Raw genomic sequence first — 20517 nt, forward strand, 5'->3', positions numbered from 1 at the left:
TATCTTCATTGATGATCTGGATGAGGGGATTCAGTCCATCATTAGTAAGTTCGCAGAAGACGCCAAGCTAGGAGCCGGTGTCGATCTGTTGGAGGGTAGGAGAGCCCTGCAGTGGGACCTAGACAGGCTGGATGAGTAGGCAGAGGCCAATGGGGTGAGATTCTATGATTCTATGATTTAATAAGGCCAAGCGCAGGGTTCTGCACTTTGGCCACAACAACCCCAAGCAGTGCTACAGGCTGGATACAGAGTGGCTGGAGAGCAGCCAGGCAGAAAGGGACCTGGGGGTACTGGTAGATAGTAGATTGAAGATTAGCCAGCAGTGTGCCTAGGTGGTCAGGAGACCCAATGGCGTAGAATCATAGAATCAGCTAGGTTGGAAGAGACTTCCAAGATCATCCAGTCCAACCTATCAACCATTCCCTATCCAATCAACTAGACCATGACACTAAGTGCCTCATCCAGTCTCTTCTTGAACAGCTCCAGGGATAGTGACTCCACCACCTCCCTGGGCAGCCCATTCCAATGGCAAATCACTCACTCTGTGAGGAACTTCCTCCTAACATCCAGCCTATATCTCCCTTGGCACAACTTGAGACTGTGTCCCCTTGTTCTGTTGCTGGTTGTCTGGGAGAAGATACTGACTCCCACCTGGCTATAGCCTCCTTTCAGGTAGTTGTAGAGAGCAATGATGTCACCCCTGAGCCTCCTCTCATCAAGAACAGTGTGGCCAACAGGACAAGGGAGGTTATTTGTCCCCTGTACTTGGCACTGGTCAGGCCACACCTTGAGTACTGTGTCCAGTTCTGGGCTCCTTAATTCAAGAGCGATGTTGAGATACTGGAACATGTCCAGAGAAGGGCAACAAAGCTGGTGAGAGGCCTGAAACACAAGGTCTATGAGGAGAGTCTGAGGGAACTGGAGTTGTTTATCCTGGAGAAGAGGAGGCTCAGGGGTGACCTCATTGCTCTCTACAGCTACCTGAAGGGAGGTGGTGGTTGGTCTCTTCTCCCAGGCAACCAGCAACAGAACAAGAGGACACAGTCTCAAGTTGTGCCAAGGGAGGTCTAGGCTGGATGTTAGGAGGAAGTTCTTCACAGAGAGTGATTGGCCATTTGAATGGGCTGCCCTAAAAGGTGGTGGAGTTGCTGTCCTTGGAGGTGTTCAAGAGAAGACTGGATGAAGCACTTAGTGCCATGGTCTAGTTGACTGGATAGGGCTTGGTGATAGGTTGGACTGGATGATCTTGGAGGTCTATTCCAACCTGGTTGATTCTGTGATTTTTCAATCCCCCTGTGTTTGCATGTACAGCTTCATTTATTTCAAATTGACTTGATTTGGGTGAGGGGAAACCCTTGCCCTCAGCACTTAAGGGGACATCAAATTGTGCACTCTGAAGCAAGGCATGTCAAAGGTTGGTGCTTTGCAAAATCTGCTCTGTACTTTGTGATATGTAAATTCAAAATCTATACTCAAATCTTGCTGGTGCTTTGGATCAGCAGTTAAATTCCTTAATATCTGTATTTATCAGATGAAAAGCTGTGTAAAAGTGATGGCTAATAGCTGTGACTCAAAAGGGGCTCTGTTAACAGCTACAATACATCTTTAGAACTACTGAAATGCAAGCATTTGTCATTCTCCTGAAGCAAAAGCAGGGATATAAAATTGCCCAGCATTTCATTGTCTTAGATTTCTTCTCTCTGTATGTAGCCTCATGTTCAATCTCCCATAGATTTCCCCTCAGTAGACTAAATCACAAGCGTAGGTGCACATTGGCTCTGAGCGAAGTCCAGGGAAAATGAAGTTGTGGTTTGATGAAAGAGAGTGATATGGTATTGGGTGAACTGAAAGAACAGATTAAGCCATTTTAGATTGTGTTCACAACAGAACTCCTCAATTGTTGCTTTACTGGGAGGAATGGAGAGGAGGAAGCATTTTTTTAAGGACACACAAGTGAAAAAGGCTCTCGACCTTTCTTCTCATTTCAGGATAGTATTAAAGCCCCTAAAGAGGGCACGAGCCCTTATTTGTTTTTCAGGAGCAGCCCTTTGTGACAGGGTGCCTTCCCTTAGACTGCAGCACGTATGAGAGGGTGCTGATATGTAGCAGCTGCTTACTTATTTTCTCACTCTCAAGCTTGCCTTTCTGCCTTCACACTGTCAGTGCCTTGACTTGCATTCTTAGTGATTCTGTTTCAGTATCCATCCAGGCTGAGCTGTGTGTCAGTTCAAGCAGAGTCTGTTTTTAATTATCTCTCTTTTCTGACGAGATCTCAGTGTTAAGCCAAACTGAATAATTACCATGCTTCTTTGGAGATATTTTTATCTTTTTCTCCCCAAATGTTTGCTTTCACATTAAAAATTGATCAGAGTCTTGAGGTAGTTGCTTTGCTATCAGTTTCTTAGATTCTTGAGTATTTATTGCTGCATTTGAGTGAGAGGCAAAGTCTCTTCATTTTACATATGGCTATGGGAATGTGCTTTTTCGTGAGAAAATATTTACTTTTCACTTAACCCTTTCTGCTACATTTTATGTTTGTTTCTTTGGTTCATCAGAAAAGACACTATGAATACAAATAGGATAGTGTTAGTGCTGTGACTGGAATGGTATCTAGATGTATGGTCAAGTTTGTAACTAGAAGCAGTGTCTGGTTTTACTCAAACTGATAAAGCTGTGGTGGACAGAGGGACAGATGTATATTTGGGCACTGAAATCCTTTGGTCTAGAGCAGGAGGAGAAAACTGAAGTGAGAATAGAGGTTATTGTTCTGTGTTTATTATCTTTGACTGTTAGGCAGTTCTTTTTGACTGATAGCTATTGCAGGACACAGAGAGAAGTGTGATAATGTCTGTTTGAAATATTGAGGATTAACTGGAGGAAGGGACTGGAGGAAATTGTGATGCATGGGGTAGCTAATATCCCTATTGGATCTTTGAGCTATTCCTAGTTAGGCACATCAGCTTCCAGGCTTAAAAGCAGTTGGAATTTCACTTGAGGCTTGTGAAGTGGATCAAATGAATGCTTTGTGAATAGATATTCTTCCATTGCTAATGTGGTGTTAGTTTCATATATTCCTGTGAATATATATGTGCATATATTCCTGTTCTAGTGTGTAGTGGCTTCTGTGAGTGCTTATGATGGGTGAAGCAGGATATGTGTTCAGATCAGGGTAGACGCATTTATGGTGGTAGTTGAAGCTTGGCAAATCTAGATTTGGTTGCTCTGATGTGGTTGTTAGTCTCACACTTTGGTTTATGGGAAGCAGTTAACTGTCTTCTCAAGATCATAGGGAGCACCGAGTGCTCCCTACAAATGAAGAAACAACAGCTGGGGAATTGGAGCAGCTCAAATACTTAAAAGGGAGACTGAAGGACATACTAGGATAGATATGAAGAAGAGTAAGTCCTGTTCCTCTTTTATACACATTCTTTTTTCTCTCCACAGCTGAGTCTTTATTTCCTTCCAATTCCCAAACTGTCATTCCATTGTCTTAGCTCTGCTCTGTTTCCAAACAAAATACTGATTTTTTTTTCCTTGAATTTCCAACCCTCCTGCCCCCTTTCTTACTCCATTAGATGTGCCCCAAACATGGAGCTAAACAACCTTCTCAGTTATGGCACATTCCAGGCACACTGTTCTCCTTTCACCTGCTTTTTGAAACTGAATCCTTTGTTCTGTATCTCATACTTGGCTTAATTCTTGCATGCTCTTCATCATTTCGTTTCATGAAGATGCAGAGAAACTGGAATGTGTATGAGATATTTAGAAATGAAGGAAAGAAAAAATAAATACTGTTGTTGCCAGTTTCATCCTTTTCCTTGGATACTTCCTCAGTTTCAAATGAGGAGATGAAAATCCACCCCGCAACACTTGGTTTCCCCACGCATATCACCTTACAAAGCACTGATCTCCCTATTTTCCTGCCTGCATTATCAGGAGAACTCCAAATAGAGCAAAATCTAATTAGTCAAATGCTCTGTGAGCATCACAAACCTACTTCAAAAGAAACTTCTCAGTACTTAAACAGCTGCTAAACACAGAGAAGACAGTTGGAGACTGTAATTCCTTAAAAGAGCACAAGTTTCTGGTGTACGTTTGTCTGTCTTTTAAAGCTGAGGGATGTTGGTTAATGCATATGTAACAGATATGATTTATGAATTACTTAATGAAGAGAAATGTGTAACGAAATTCCCTGGAGTCCTTTTGCTCTTGAAAGCATCTGGAGCTTTTGCTGGTAACTCTAGCATCTACTTCATTTCTTTCTTTCCATCCAGGTGAAGTCAGAAAGTAACTCCTCTTCCAAAGTGATTCACAGCGCTTTTAAGGAAGCAATAAGAGTGCTACAAGAAAAAGGAGTGGTTTTTCAGAAACCTAGTAGCTCCAAGGACTTATACCATGTAAGAAACTGGGCTATGGTTGCAAACAGGTTAAGGTATATGACCTTCATAGTTAGTAGAAACAGCAGAAGTATTTCAGAAATAGTAGAAACACTGCAGAAAGAGAAGCTGGGCATCCAAATGTTTACTGAAAAGTCCTGTCCAGTGCTTACTTCACTATGCTTTTACATCTGCATCACCCACTGAGTTGTTCTTTCTGTAACTCAGCCCCAAACAAGCACTGCTGCTGTTCCAAGTGCAGTCTGTGTTCACTGGGTTGCCCAAGCACACTTGAAGACCTGGGACCTAAGACATGCTTTTTATTGAAGTGGGTTGAAACGTGGTGTTCTGCTGAGTCAGGCACCTTCCTTTATGTTGAATTCTAGTAAATCATGTTCTTCTCCTAACTCATAGATGCTCCTAATGGTACTAAAAATAACTGATAATTTAATGTTTGTTATTAGTCTCTGAGGCAGTACATAGCAGACTGTAGTTATGACAGTGTTAATTTAGACTATATCATGGTCTTGGATTGCTTTTCAAAGGCTATGCCACCTATGGTGGAATAGACCATTATCAGTTGCTAGTTTGTTCTGTTTTCTCCAGGTGACTGACCATGATAAGGAGCTGCTTAAAGTGACTCTTGATGTGATTAAAGAAGACTGTCGAAAACCCAGGCGTAAGTAGCAGTGTGATCAGGGCTCTGATAAGCTGGCACTGATATATTGATGACGATATCTACTCCTGTTGCTTGATTAGATATGCTTCTGGTCCTTACCCTTGAACTCTTGAGTTGCTGGTGTAGCTAATCAGTATAGCTACAAGTGAGATCACAAGAGCAGTTTCACATGAGCATGGAGAGAGGAGCAGGTGTGCCAGCAGGAAGCAAACGTCTAAGGTCTGAAATAAACAGACATTATCTCAGATCTTTGTCTTTGAGAATACTTAGATTTTGGGAGGAACCAAATGTAGTGAAGTTAGGTCAGCACCTAGCAGCTGTTGCTTTGCACTCTGGATAAACAGCAGATCTTGCCGGTTCAGTTTCCACAGGGGAGCTGACACAAACGTGACTGTACAGAAAGGTGAAAACTCCACCTCCATTAAGTTGGCAACAGAACTTACTTAAGGCAGTAGGATATTCTTGGTAGAATTTAAAACTTCAGCAAAGCCTCTGACACAGTCTGCCACAACAAGCTCCTGGCAAAGCTGGGTCTGATATGGGTCAAGAACTGGCTGGAAGCCTAGGCCCAGAGAGTGGTGGTGAATGGTGCCACATGCAGTTGGCAGCCAGTCACTAGTGGTGTGCCCCAAGGATCAATGCTGGGCACAGTCCTGTTCAATATCTTTATTGATGATCTGGACAAGGGGATTGTGTCCATCATCAGTAAGTCTGCAGATGACACCAAGCTAGGAGCAGGTGTCAATGTGTTGGAGGGTAGGAGAGCCCTGCTGGATGAGTGGACAGAGACCAATGGGGTGCGACTTAACAAGGACAAATGCAGGGTTCTGCACTTTGGCTGCAACAACCTCAAGCAGTGCTACAGGCTGGGTACAGAGTAACTGGAGAGCAGCCAGGCAGAAAGGGACTTGGGGCTACTGGTAGATAGTAGCTGAACACAAGCCAGCAGTGTGCCCAGGTAGCCAAGAGAGCCAATGGCATCCTGTCCTGTATCAGGAATAGTGTGGCCAGCAGGACAAGGGAGGTTATTCTTCCTCTGTACTCAACATTGGTCAGGCCACACCTTGAGTGCTGTGTCCAGTTCTGGGCTCCTCAGTTCAAAAGAGATGTTGAGATACTAGAATGTGTCCAGAGAAGGGTGACAAAGCTGTTGAGGGGCCTGCAGCACAAACCCTATGAGGAGAGGCTGAGGGAGCTGGGGTTGTTTAGCCTGGAGAAGAGGAGGCTCAGGGGTGATCTCATTGCTCTCTACAACTACCTGAAGGGAGGCTGTAGCCAGGTGGTGGTTGGTCTCCCAGGCAACGAGCAACAGAACAAGGGGACACAGTCTCAAGTTGTGCCAAGGGAGGTATAGGCTGGATGTTAAGAAGAGGTTCTTCACAGAAAGAGTGTTTTACCTTTGGAAGGGGCTGCCCAGGGAGGTGGTGGATTCACCGTCCCTGGAGGTGTTCAAGAAAAGAGTGGATGAGGCACTTAGTGCCATGGTCTAGTTGATTGGATAAGGCTGGGTGATAGGTTGGACCAGATGATCTTGTAGGTCTCTTTCAGCCTGGTTGATTCTATGATTCTAAGCTCAAGTAGAGCTGAGATGGCTGTTCTTTGCAGGTAGGGATTTTAGTTTAACTAAATCTTCTTTAGATAATATACCTTTGTGGCTTCTGCGTTATCTCTGACTCTTAAGCCTATTGTGTCTTACTGCCATAGTGATAGCCTGTGCTTGACTTGAATGTCTGTTAATTATACAGGTACATTGCTACAGAGTTTCTTTCAATTAACTGAATTGAGCATGTCAGCAGGGATTGCTTGCTGCTGGACTGCAGCTATTTATGGGGTAGAATGCACTTCAGTACAGAATGAATGACTGACTAGAACATAAGGCATGCAATCTTAAATTGCTCATGTCCTTACACTATTTTAACTGTAATAGTGCATGTGGATCTGGTATGTGATTATTATCCTGCAGTGCAAAAAGGCTGACTTGAGTGGTATTATTTTTGAGTTTTCAACTGGATACCTTTAAGCAATGGTGTAATTGTAGATAAGGTTTGTAGATGGAGTAAAAGTTCTGTCTGGGGGAATAGAGAAAGTAGATGTTACTGAGAATGCAGGTAAAGATGGGCTCATTTGCCTGAAATGGCTTCAGTGTAGCAAGTTTCCATATCACTTTGTTTTATTGTCTTTTATTCAATTAACATGAATACAGACAACATCTCTGTATGAGTAAAATCACTCCTCTGCCCATTTTAGACACCATCTCGTTCTCCTGAGAACTTGAGTTATTCTTCTATAGTTGTGCCACTATAAAAGCTGGAACCTGTATGTAGCTGACACAGAGCACTGAGTGACTTCCTAGTGTTTACCTCGCCTCTTGTGCATTATCGCATTGGTAAAGTACTCTTAGAGCTTCCAGAGTGGTTTTGAAGTTCTTTCTCCTGCTCAAGAGGAGTCGACAGTAGAGAGAAACTTGTAGAGATCAGTCATGGAAAAGATGCTGAAGGATCCTCAGTCCTCAAAGCCACATTTTCCATACTGAGCAGGTTAAAAGTAGCAACTGTTTTACAGAACCTCTTGTTCTCCTTGAAGCTTTCTACCTACTTAGTATCCTGTTGTAAAGGCAGCAATTTCCAGGTCAGTGTCTCCTCGCTAGTTTCAATGTCTTGGCTGCAGAAGACTTTGACAAGGAAAGCTGAGAAGCTTCAATCAAAGCCGACAGAGTACTGCGGGTATTGTCGCTGAATGATGCAAGAGCAAAGAGCTCAATGTAACTATAGGACCCCCTCTGCTGGTGGGAAGGCTCTTAGCCACCTGCTTGGCTTTGATGAGCAGGCTTGTAGTGGGAAAATACAAGCGCGATAGTACTTGAAGGGCTTCTGATTCTTTGCTACCAGCAATTCCTACCCTTTTCTTTCCAAAATAATATTAATCTTCCATGGCAGAAGGACTGATTCATGATAAACAAAACTCTTCTCTTACATGAGTTACTTCTCTGCCAGTTTTCAAGGTAATGCCTCACCCTGCTGCTTTAGTTGTGACACATTCTCAGGCCCAACCCAGCTGCCTGAAACTATTATACAAATAAAAAATCCTCAGCGTGCCTAGTCAGAGTTCCACAAACCTTGATTTGTAGTATTGCTACGTGACAATCCCTGTTCTTGGCTTTGAAATTCCAAACAGCCTGATCTTAAATACCCTCATGTGAGGATACTGTGGCACTATCTAGAGGCCTAAGATAGCCAGGAAAGAATAACAGTACATTTTGTCTACATTCTCAATCACAAAATAGTAGATGTAGGCCAGATTTGTTTGTTTCTTCTTGGTTTTGGTGGTGGTTTGTGGGTTTTTTTGACAAATTTACTCTGCTTTTAAGCTTAGATGAGGTTAATAGTAGAGAGGGGAAAAAAAACAACCAAAAAACTTGAAGTTTAATATGTCAGAATGAACCCTATGTGATGTGTCCGTAGTGGGCAAATAGTAGTTGTTCTAAATCTCTCTTCTCTCTGATATTAGCAATGAGGCAAAACAGTTAGTTGCACCCTGACCTACCTCAGCTGGTGGACTAGCTTGAGCCTTGTATGTCAGTGAAGGAGAGACAGAATCAACCCACTGCAAGGAGTATATTCCCTCAAATCTGGGCTGTAGACTAAGTATTTCTGGGTTACCGAGTGACTGTACACACCTGCAGCTACCCCAAAATGCTGTTTTCTACCAGCATCTAGGAGGAAAATATGTAATGTACTGTTGGGTAACACTTGAGTCACTAATTCATCCAGACTTAAGCTAAGTTATTGTAGATCAGGGATGGGCACTTTAGCCTTCTTATGATAAACCCATGACTAATACAAAATGCAGCTACCCATTTGTTTGCATCAACAGTCACTATGACCAGGTTAGAGGTGGTGTTCCCTTCTCTGCACTTATCTGTCCTGGGGTGGTGGATGCATTTTTTTCTGCTACCAGCCACAGAAGTCTTTTATCACTCTGAATCACTGATTCTAAAGAAATATCTTTGCCTAATTCACAGCCTAGCAGGAATTAGAGTGAACTGACATATATATATATATATATATATATATATAAAAAAAACAGTACTCTGCATTGCCTCCTCTACCAGTGACTTTTCTCACAGCTTTTAAGGCAAATCTGAGGCTCAGATGATTCTAGAATAGAGATTATCAAAAATAAAAATAAAGGCAGCAAAACCAAAACCCAGGAACCTCCCTGGCCCATGGCAATTTCTCAGTACCCTTACCAAACTTATTTTGCATGATATGAACTGAGAATTGAGGAGAAGGGCAGTCATTTGTGCTGGTATGTCTTATTTATGGTAGTTTACAATTATTAGCTAGAGAGGAGAAAGAAATATGTTGTGGAGTTCAGGGAACCTGCAGCTCTGATGATTAATGGGTTTACAAAGTTTGCTGGAGGAAATGTTGGCTGGGGCAGCTGAGCTTTGTGCAATATTGAAGCCATTAAGGGCCTTTGTTGCTAGCTTGGCCTCTAGGAAAAGAGATCGGTTTTGCACTTACATTTTCTTGTACATTTTCAGGGTTCACTCCTCTGAGGAGGTAAAACTGAATAAAGAAGTTCTTTGCCTTTCTGCTGTGTAATTGAGTAGTCTGATGTGCAGGTGTAGGGTTGCTTTGCTAGGTTAATGAAAGTTGCACTACAGTAGGTTTTCCACGAGATGACAGCATTGGGCAAGCAGTTATAGGCCCTGGTCACAGACTTTCCTTCTGTTCTAGACCGTTTAGAAGTTGGATATGAGCAAAACTATTTTCACTTGGCTGCTTCTGCAGTTGCAGAAAACAGATGGCTTGCATAGGTGGACAGTGAAGCTACCCTTAAGTTATTAACTTCACCTCTGCTTTAGTACCTGGGGTATTCTTTCTCCAAGACAGCTTAGAGGTTTATTTGTGGCTTATCTGAATTACAGTCATTAAAAAGAGGCAGCTAGACTGAAGTCTTTCCTTCGTTCCTGGATGTGGCTCTAATTTTTTGTTTTCCTTTTTTTCCCCTGCAGATGCTGAAAAAGGCTGTCACTTTCTTCATGTCCTCACTTGTGTTAGGCAAAACTACAACCCCTCTCTGACTGAAGCAGTGATACATCGTGTAGTGAAACTGCTTGAGAGTAACAGTGATATTGTCAGCAGTATGGAAGGATATTATATTGCATTTTAAAGAGGCATTCTGGTGCATTCAGGATAGAGAAGGGAAGGATGTGTTGAGTGACCCTGAAAAGCTGGTATCACCTGGTATGAACTAACTAGTGGGGGACAGGGTGAGGTGAGAAGAGCATTCTGATCCTCAAATGCTGCTTTTGTCCATCTGTAGAGAAGTTGTCCAAACAGCATTGGTCTGAAGATGGTTACCATGTAAGACATTTGATCTGAAATATTATGTGCCACAGTTCAAAGCCCAGACTTATTCAGTACTTGTCCTTGGAAAGGACTTGCTGCTACAGGGACTTGTCTGTTTAATCTTTCTAATGGTGTGGAGGTGAGACCTTTAGCTTGAATAGAGTAGAAAGGATTGAATGTATCTGTCCTCTTCCCTCTGCACTTTTTCTGTAACAATTGAAACATCAGACTGCTAAGAGGCAGATGCAGTGGTAAAGCCCTATAAGGATTGATATAGCAGGGAAAAATAAACCACATGCATGAGGAAAGCCAGGGAGTAGCCCCATGTGCCAGGTCTCTGGTTTGTTGTTACAGTGTATGCCTCATTCCAAGCTCTGACTGCAGTGAGATATAGGCTAAGAGAAAGGCATGACAAAATATTTGGCATTTACATTCAGAGGCCTGTGGAAAACTCTGGCCTTGAAGAGGTGATACGTTTATCCATAGTGGAAAACTATGTATGAATCATTCTTTTGCTGTAAAGTCTCTGCTTGCTGCAGGGCTCAATAGTTGATTTCCCTGCAGGCTTCCCTGCTTCTGAGAATTGCTCTTCTGTTTTCAGTTGATACCTTCTAAGTCAGATCTTATCATGGGCCTGAATAGGTGTTGAAAAGATGTACCTGTGCAGAAGAAAATAAAAGAGGATTAAGAAAGAATTGTAGAAGCCTCCCCATCCCTTCCACCCCCACCCCTCATATCATCTCTAAAAATCAGGTAGAGAAGTCCAGATTCTAAGTGAAGTGGTACTGAGGGGAACTGCAGCTTTCGACAAAAAGGTCTCCTTGGCCACAGGGTAAATTTGTTTTCAGAGTCCTGTTCCAATGGCTGATCCGCTTGAAGTGATGTCTAAAACCAAAGATTACCTATGTAAGAAATATTTTGGAATGTTGATTCCTAAACACAGACTTCCTTCAGAGGTTAACTGCAGGTTACTGTTTGATTCTGGACAGGTTGCCTACTTGGTATTGAGTTTGAGACTATTATAAAGGAAAGCAAGTGGGGTCTTGAACCATATAGAAGAGCATGGCATCTCATTTCAGACACCAGCTTGGCCATTTTCTTCAAATGCTCTGTAATAGCAGAAAATTATTTTGCTGGAAAAGGGTTAAAAACACAACTAGATTAGTGGGAAAGATGATCTCTCTTGGGTTAGAAGAAATGAAGACCCTGTTTTTTCTGCAGGTATCTGACAAGTGTCTGTGGGCTGAATGAATTTTTGGAGGAGCTGAACAGTGGAGGAAAAAGTAGTCTGGAGATCTCATTTCTCTTTAGGGTTTCTTTGAAGTTCATATCAACATGGGATTATAACTTTGTCCTCTGCAGCATATATAGTGATATATGCATCTTCTAAGAGGCTGACTCCAACTTTGATACTCCACTTTCAGTGGTTTAGCTGTGTTTCTATGTATAAAGTCTGCCTAAAACCCCATGCCATCTATTTCTATGTGCCTTTCCTGTCCTGCCCCTGCTGCAATTCGAAAGCACTGACCAACTGTGAAGCCATAGAGCTGAAGTGGGAGGAAGTGTCTCAGGGAAGACAGATAAGTCACCCTGGCAAGAACCTATCCTTGAAGTTTTTGAGTTGGTATTCGCTTACAGGGCTGGACTCTTGTGCTGGAGGGTGTATTTGGTTGGAGATTGCTCCCCCAGAACAGAAACATTCTTTTTCTCACTTAAGTTAATTTAGAGGAATTAATGAGTGAACACAGGGGAGCCTACAGTTTTTACAAAAGGGAAAGATTATGCTAATATTAACAGAGGAGCCTAGATTTAAGTTACACAAATTCTAATTCTGAATAATTGTACCTAGTAGTTGTGCCTTAAGTTTCTGTGCTTTGTTTTTAACTCATTAGCTGCCCAACACAGACTAAGCCTTACTCTGCTTGAGTGCATTCCCTCTCTTGTACCTACAGGGAATACCATATGCATATTCCTGCACAGAAGTACCCCAGGTAGCTGTGGGAGCACAGAGCTTACTAGGTCATTTTACCCATTTATTTAGTATCTCTACAGTATGCTTCTGTGACAGCAGTCTAGACATACCCATATTGGTATAAGTCACCTTTATGTAAGTTTAACTACATACACTAGGGCTTTTACTGCTAATAATCTGTCTCTGTTTAAAGATCATATCCTCAACCAGGAGAGTCATATCATGCATACTGTTAAAATTCTGAGACTTAGACCACACCTACAGAATATTGTGCAGAATATTTGGCGAAAGCACACTTTACAATGTGAAAACTTGTTAGGCAATACAATTATTACAGGTTTATTAAAGGACTTAGAAGGTAGCACTTCAATGTAAAACTGACAAGTAAGAATTCATGTTGTAGGACTGCTTCAAGGCCAATTCCAGTTTCCATAGAAACAGTTATGGCTGTGAAAAGCAGGTAAGTAAAACTGAGTTTTTAAAAGCAGTCAGCATCTTTCTGTTACCATTAAAAGGTGTATTTCTACAGAAATGCAGCACCTGACAGCAAAAATAACCAAAGAATCTTACATTCTAGCAAAATACAAGGTGATCACTGCTCTGGTGAGGAAACAAGCCTGCCATCTGCTTAGGTGAGATAAGAGAGGAGGTTCCTTCATACCTCGGTTTTCTCTTTTGTAAACTGGGAGTAAAACGGCTTCATGCGTAGGGGTATAACGCTCAGTTTTTCTCCATGTTAGTCATTAAAAGCTCTTGAGATCTGTCAATGGGAGCTGTTGGAGAAGAACTTTGTGGCTATGTGGGATAGGGTGAATGGATAGGTGCTGGAGTGGGACACAGTTCTAACCCAAGCCCCACTTCTGCAAGTAGCTTTTCCTTTGCCTCCCTTTCCAAGCGTATTGCTTTGCCTGTCTTGTCTCTTTGATCTCCAGGTCCTACAAAGTCTCTGTTTTCATTTGTAGCAATTTTTTTTGCTTCCATCCTGTTCTCTCTCACGATTTCTTAGATCACTTCTTAAAATAAAAATCCAGATAAATGAGTTCCAAGTGTTCTTGTTCTCAAATCGTTGGATTGTAAATTTATACCCATGATAGGCATTTTGTACAAGCTACCTGGGAAATGAAGGTTTTCTTTTACAGGCACAACTGAAAGCCTTAAAGACTAGCTACGTGACTGAGAGCTGTTACTTTTGTGTCTCTCTCCATACTTGCGTATTCTAGTGATGAACACCATAAGCAGGAGGAGTTGCTAATTCATTATTCAGAAAGAGAATTCATCAACAAGCAGCCAGTGAGGCATGGAGCCACACAGAGAATTAAGAGGCAAAGTACTGAAAATCTGCTTGTCAAAGAAATGCAGTTTGGTTTCCTTTGGGATTAAGCCAAGTCTGTGGGGAAAAGATGTACCTAGTAGAGACTTGTATCTTTATACTTACCTTTAAAATGGGAAGGGAGCAAGTTCAGGTCCCATGGGCAACCTGAATTTTGAAACTTCCTGTTGGTGTGGTGCTACATTCTTTATTGCTGTCCTTCAGCAGTCTCCAGCCCCAAGCCTTACAGGCTGGTGAGTAAACAAAAGCTCAGCTGCAAAGATAAAAGAGAAGTTATAATTGGCTGCTGCCCTCCTGGAGCCCCAGGATTACAGAATCATTTTTTGTGGATGTTTGTTGGCAGCAGGAAAATGCTGAGCCAGGGATCTTGTGTTTCATTCTCAGCAATATGCCCTTTCAGACACAGAGACCTACCCCTAATTTCTTGGAACTATTTCTGCTCTCCTTCATCTGTAATTTCTCAGGACCTTCATTTCATACACAGTCTTATGGTTCATCTCAGCCCCACCTGGTCAAACCTCTGTTCTCTCTACTTTGTTCTCTTTTTCTTTCCAAACAGATATCCTTGTCAGCACCTGGTAATTGAAAGTTTCAGTATAATCCCATTGTCTAACTGACCTAGCACTGTTCATAGCCCCTTCCTATTCCAACAGGCTGTGCTTCACTCCTTGTCTAGGCATCAGATCAGGCAGATATTGTCCACTTTACTTTTCAGCTTCCCTGTGATTTGCAGCAGAAAAAACCTTCAATTTCAGGACAACACCTTTTTTTTTTGTTGTTGTTGTTTTTCTACTCAACCCTCCCCCTAGACCCTGTAGCTCCCTCAGAGATTCTAGTGGTGGTTTTCTTGTGGATATCCAAGTATAAAATAAATGTAAAAAATAAAACTCTTGTTTTTCCCAGATATGAACAAACACATCACGAGCCCCTGACAGAAGCTGTCTGCCTCTTCCTGCTACTTCTATGTCTTTGCACATTTCATTGCAGCTTGTGTGTCTGCTAGTTAGTGTATCTCCTTTGAGCTTTTTTGTTTGTTTTTTTTTTAGTTTGACTTGGTTTGCTTTTTTTCTGAAACTGTGTGATTATACTCTGATTATACTGTGTGTCTGGGTGTTTGTCAACTTTTGTCCCACCACCCCAAGTAACTTTGTCATCTGTTGGCTGGTTAAGAGGGTTTAAGGACCCTGAGCTGTTAGGGTATCACACATTTTTAGAAAATGAATGCACTGATATAAGAAAGCCCAAATTAGTGCCTCCATTAAGGGGAAGGAAGAAATGCAGTCATATAATGGGAGAGATATCACACAAGACAGTCCCCAGGAACTTGGGTTTATCATTGCAGTAACTTCATCTGCCACAAGAAGTACTTGTTCTGCAGTGCTCTTTTACAAAATGACTGGATGTCTTTTCCTGAAGTTGGCTTATAGAGATCACCCCAAACCATGTGTGATAGGAAACCACAAATCAAAATGTTGATATCTAGTAAAGTTACGGCGTCGACATCAGTTGAATCAACAAAGTTGAGTAACATTGTTTGGGATGCCACCAGCCCATTCCCACCAGTATATTTTAAATGCACAATGGAGGCTATACTAATCTAATCAACAGTAATTTACAAGTTGAAACCAGCCCAGATTAACAACATTGACTGAGCATAACACAAGCAGGAATTTACTAGTGAAAGAAATAACCTAAAGGAAGTATTTTCGGTAAGTGTGAGCCACTAAACAGTGTGGTGCCAATTAACCTGGCACAACAGGTCCTACAGCTCTTGTTTTGGCTTGTTTGGTTTGGGCTTTTTTTATTGATTGGAAAAATGAATACTGCTTTTCTACCAGCTAGAACTGGAACTCTGCCACCTTAGCCTGTGATGAACAAGATGAGAATCTACAAACATGTGAAGGCCAAAGCATCTCCTTGTCTTGCTTGAAAGCTGGAGGAGTAGCTGCAGCAAAGCCACAGCTTCCATAGAAATTTAGGCTTCAGACAAGATCTCTGTTTTTCTTTTTAATTTCCCCAAGTTAAAAGTGAAGTGACAGGGGACTCATCCTACCTCTGCTATGAACAAGGTAAGACAAATTGCAAGTATATCACTGCTGAACAGCTAATGTGATTACATGGAGCATATGCCAAGTCCCTTACTGACCTGGGAAGTCCATGCTCTCTCCCAGGGTGGATACTGTCCAAATACTACACTTATAATTGTAAAGAGGAGGGAGGAATCAATTATCTCAAATCCTCCCCAACAATAGAGTTGTGTATGCCCTGCAAGCCTACCTGATTGGATTTTCTTGTCCAGGTAAAAGGTGGTAGGAAAATTAGAAAGGTACTTGGAGTTTGGTTTCTCTTCCAGTTGCCAAAATTTGAGCCATTCACATTGAGAACATAGGAGTTGTCCTTCCATGCATGTAAAACTCTTCTTTGTTGCAATGTCCACAAAAAGCCTAGAGCTGTAACAAGCCCAGCTGGTGGTGTGAAACTGCTGCCTGCACTTCTGACTAATACTCTCTCTTTCTTCCCCACCTTGTCTTTTTTTTTCCTCCAATAAAATATCTTGACCTTAATTCTGGGTTCAAAGTAGTTATAGTTTGTCATTCTGTGAGTGCAGCCATCCAGGGAAACAAAACAGAAGCAAACTGATACAGAAAGGAGTTTTTTGTTGGAATTCTGGTTGTAGGAAAGGATGAGAAATACAGAGAAAACCGAAGGAGGAAGATTTAGCACAAGGATGTTTGAAATTAGTCCCACTGAAAAAGGCTAAAGCAATAATTGCCTAATGATGCTTTAGACATCTGCTTCAGGCGAAGCAGCAGGTGTTGCATGTAATGAAAGCAAGGACTTGCACTATTTTATTTTCTGCTATTAGAAAGCAGGGGAGGAAATAAGAACAGGAAAGAATTGAGTAAGAGAACATTTATCATAAAACAGCTGGACAAATTTATATAAAGCACAGTAATATTTATATGTTCATCTTCTGCCTGCCTTATGCTATCCTTTAACAGTTCCTCTGTTCTGAAGGGTGTTTTGTCCTTTCTAAAAGATCAGCACCTCAACTGCTCAAAGTTAGATGCTGAAGTAATTGCTGGCCACCAAAATGTCCTTGAGGATCAAAATGTTCAAGACAATGTAATTGTTGCTTACCTGGGTTCTGTTACTGATGGAAAGGGTCCAGATGAAGAAGCAGCCCTTGTCTTATAGAGGGTCCCTGTATGTCTCAATCACTGCACTAGTGGCTGAGAAAGACTCCCACTGTTGAAATGGTCTTTAGGGTTGCATCTCTGGTGCTTCATGGTCACAGTTTAGTGCACACCTACACCAGTCCCTGCTAGATAAACTATTGCTCCACTTTCCACCAGACATTTTCTCTTTCGGGATGATTATTGCTTGTAAAAAGGAGCAAAATCATCCTTTAGGGCATCTGATTTTCATTTTCATCTGGCTTATGTTCAGCCAGCCATTGATCAATGTTCCCAGGTCCTTTTCTTCCAGACAGCTTTCCAGCTACACTTCCTCAAGCCCATAGCGTTCATGAGGGTTTTGTGACCCAAGTGCAGGATCTGGCACTTCCTTGTTATACCTCATACAATGGGGCTCAGCTTGCCTCCATCCTAAACCTTCCTACCCTCAAATAGATCAACACTCCCACCAACTTGGTGTTGTGTGCAATTTTACCAAAGGTGCACTCAATTCCCTTCACCCAGACCATTGATAATGACATTGAAGAGAACAGGCCCCAAAAGCAAGCCCTAGGGATTGCTGCTTGTGATCAGCCACCAGCTGTACTTAACTCTGTTCATCACAACATCAGACAGGTTTTTGCTGAGTAACAGGTATGCCCATCCAAACCTTAAGCAGATAGGTTCACCAGAAGGGTGCTATGGGAAGTAGTGTCAAATGCTCTATTAAAATCTAGGTAGAAAATATCCATCACCTTCCCCTCATCCATTAAGTGGGTTGCTTTGTCATAGAAGGAGATCATGTTGGGCAAGTAGGACCATAAACTCATGCTAACTGGACTTGATCATCTGGTTGTCCTGTATGGGGCACATGGTATCTGCTTCATAATCTTCCCTGGCACCAAGGTCAGTCTGACAGGCTTGTAGTTTCTCAGATCCTCTTTTTCCAACCTTTCTCATAGGTGTCAGACTGGCTAGCTACCAGTCATTTGGGATCTCCCTGGTTAGCTAGGGCTGTGGGTAAATGACTGAAAGTGACTTCATCAACACTTCCACCAGATTCCTCAGTAGCCTTCTTGGGTAAATCCCATCTGGTCCCACAGATGTGTGTGTATCTAAGTGGTGCAGCAGGTCACTAACCCTTGGATTGGGGGGATTTCCACTCCTCATCCTCATCTTCCAGCCCAGGGGGCTGGGCACCCCAAAAACAACTGGTCATAGTACAAAAGACTGAAGCACTTCACCTGCACACAAGGTCTAACCCGGGAATTACTGAAGAAAAAATACTATTCACGTCTACCAATGGGATGCTGTTGCTGCTGAAAAGGTCCAAAAGTGCTCTTCCTAATAAAGTCTCTCTGATGGAAAATTACTTTGCTTTTGCATGAAGATAATAAAAACCAGAACAAAACCACAAAATAAAATCGATGCGCTCCACTGCTGAGTGATAGAGGTTGCATACTACAGATTTCTTCTTACAATGTCAGGCTTGTTCTTTTGTCATTGGTGGTCTGACTTCAGTTCCTTGACTGACTTCATATGGTTTTGTTGATCCATTTTTATAGCTCTCAGTCCATCAGTCAAATATTTTCTAGCAGATAAACTCTTCCACTTTCTCTAAGGGATGTACAGCCAAATGAACTTACTCTTAGGTTTCAGAAGGTGTTGAGCAAGTGAAAGTAGCAAACAAAGACACTGAAGTTTTAAAAGGACTGGTGGAAAATGAAAATCTGTTACTGCAGAGGAATTGAGTGTCCATATATATACATAGAGGTAACACGGGAAGAAAATGTGAAGAAAGCCTTCTTCCTAATAGGACTTCATTTGTATAAAACCTGCATTTCCAGTAATGGATTGCCAAGTGTTTTTGCAGAAAATTATGAAGAAGCCAGTCTCAAAATGTGCTATTTTGTGACCAGCAAGAGCAACTGAAGTCAGGACTAGCATTCAGGAAGAAATTCTGGGGAATCCTAGTCCAAACTGATGTTTGATAAACTTCAGCTGTCTGAAGTGTAAGCCTGACATATATAATGCATATAGAAAAGATTGGTCTGGGCTTGCTTTATTTTTATTTTCTAACTGTAACAGCAGATACCTACAAAGCCTCAGCAACAATGGAAAAGTACAAGGTGTATATGGATGAAAACCAGTCTGCAACTACCCCAAACAGTGTGGAGTGCATACCCTGCTGTCGCAAATCCCTTCATCCACAGCTCGTAGGAAGACTGAATAATTACAGTAGATGTGAATGAGTTAAATTGTAAGATAGCTGCTTAAAGAAAAGGATAATCTATAATTTAAGTCAAGAGAGTGAAGCAGCTCTTCCATAATGTAAGTAAAAGCTGTTGTGCCGTTAGGGAAGCACCCTGCTAGCAGGGGGGATGATTGTTTTGGTTTTTCCATTATACTGGATTGCGCACGGGCTGATAGAGCAGCACTTTCTGGTGAGGAGGCTGGGAGGGGAGGGGGATATGCTACTGTGCTTGGGGAGGGGGAGCTGCCTTGCCAGGGCTGCAGCTGTTTTTTTCATCTCTCTTCTACTACGTTAGCTGGGCTATTTATCTCCAGAGTGAATTTCATTTGAAGAGCAGTAATCTCCTAAGATGAAATGCAATTGGCTTCTAAAAAAAGAGGGGAAAAAAGATTGCATCGTTCTTTGTGTTTCAGGGTTAGAGATTTGAATGCCAGACAGGCTCTACTATTCTTCTTATTCCTATCAAAAGACGTGCATATTGAAAACCTGATGTGGAAGGACTGCGTGGAAGGCAGCCCTTTTAAGAAGCTGAGGTTTTGTAAGTACAGAAGCTGAGATGGGAGTGTAACAAAGGCTCTGTGTTGTGCTGTTGCACATCAGAGCCAAAGAAACCCTAAGGGGCACATCTCTAGTACCACGTCTAGCAGATTATGCATGCAACTCCAGTTGCCAGGAATGAGTTGTGTGGCTAATCTGTCATGCACGGCACTGAAATGCTACCCTTCCCTCCAGGGCCTGAGCTCATGGGGCACTTTGCTTTCCCCCAGGGTGCTGAGCACAGTTAGAGCCTCTCCTGCTTAGTGGGATAGGACAACACTGCGTTCGACCTGGTTGCCCAGCCCTGGTAAACAGAAAAGCAAAAACAAGAAAGGAAACTCGTCTTTGACAGCAATTCAGGCCACTACAGAGAGTGTTGCTAGGCCATAGTATGGTTAATATTCGGGGAGGGTTATTTATTATCTACAGTAATATTCCATGAATTAATAAGAGGCATCAGAAACGGCCCTAATGGAGCAGAGAAAATCCGTCCCTTGTTTCTTTCCTCACTGATTTCATGATCCAAGTGTTTTCAATTTACAAGTCAAATGCTTGCTTACAAAAAAAAAAAAAAAAAAAAAAAAAAAAAAAAAAAAAAAAAAAAAGAGTTGCAAGCTTAACAAAGTCCTGTTGAAAAATGAAAACTCAATTCGTGCTCCAGCTCTGAGACCATCACACACACGTTCTGTCACGCATCACCTTTTGCTGTAATTGAAGCAGGGCCTAGGTTGCCAGGCCATGGCTGTGTTAGATCTGTGAAGCTAATGTCATTACCTGTTCCATCAAAAAATAGGAGGAAAAAAAACCTTAAACCAACTCTTTGGCCAATTACTCAC

General features: G+C 42.1%; 1 protein-coding gene across 1 annotated transcript in view; it reads left to right on the forward strand.

Moving 5' to 3' along the window:
• Positions 1–11107, forward strand: part of STN1 (STN1 subunit of CST complex) — a 47716-nt gene extending 36609 nt beyond the window's left edge. Inside the window, exons 8-10 of the mRNA XM_064144448.1 lie at positions 4275–4397; positions 4983–5055; positions 10076–11107. Of these exons, the coding sequence (XP_064000518.1) occupies positions 4275–4397; positions 4983–5055; positions 10076–10233 (354 nt within the window). The 3' untranslated portion in view covers positions 10234–11107. The remainder of the gene's footprint in view (positions 1–4274; positions 4398–4982; positions 5056–10075) is intronic.
• The last annotated feature ends 9410 nt before the right edge of the window (positions 11108–20517 follow it).

The sequence above is a fragment of the Pogoniulus pusillus genome, chromosome 6 (genome assembly GCF_015220805.1).
Source record: "Pogoniulus pusillus isolate bPogPus1 chromosome 6, bPogPus1.pri, whole genome shotgun sequence".
NCBI lineage: Eukaryota > Metazoa > Chordata > Aves > Piciformes > Lybiidae > Pogoniulus > Pogoniulus pusillus.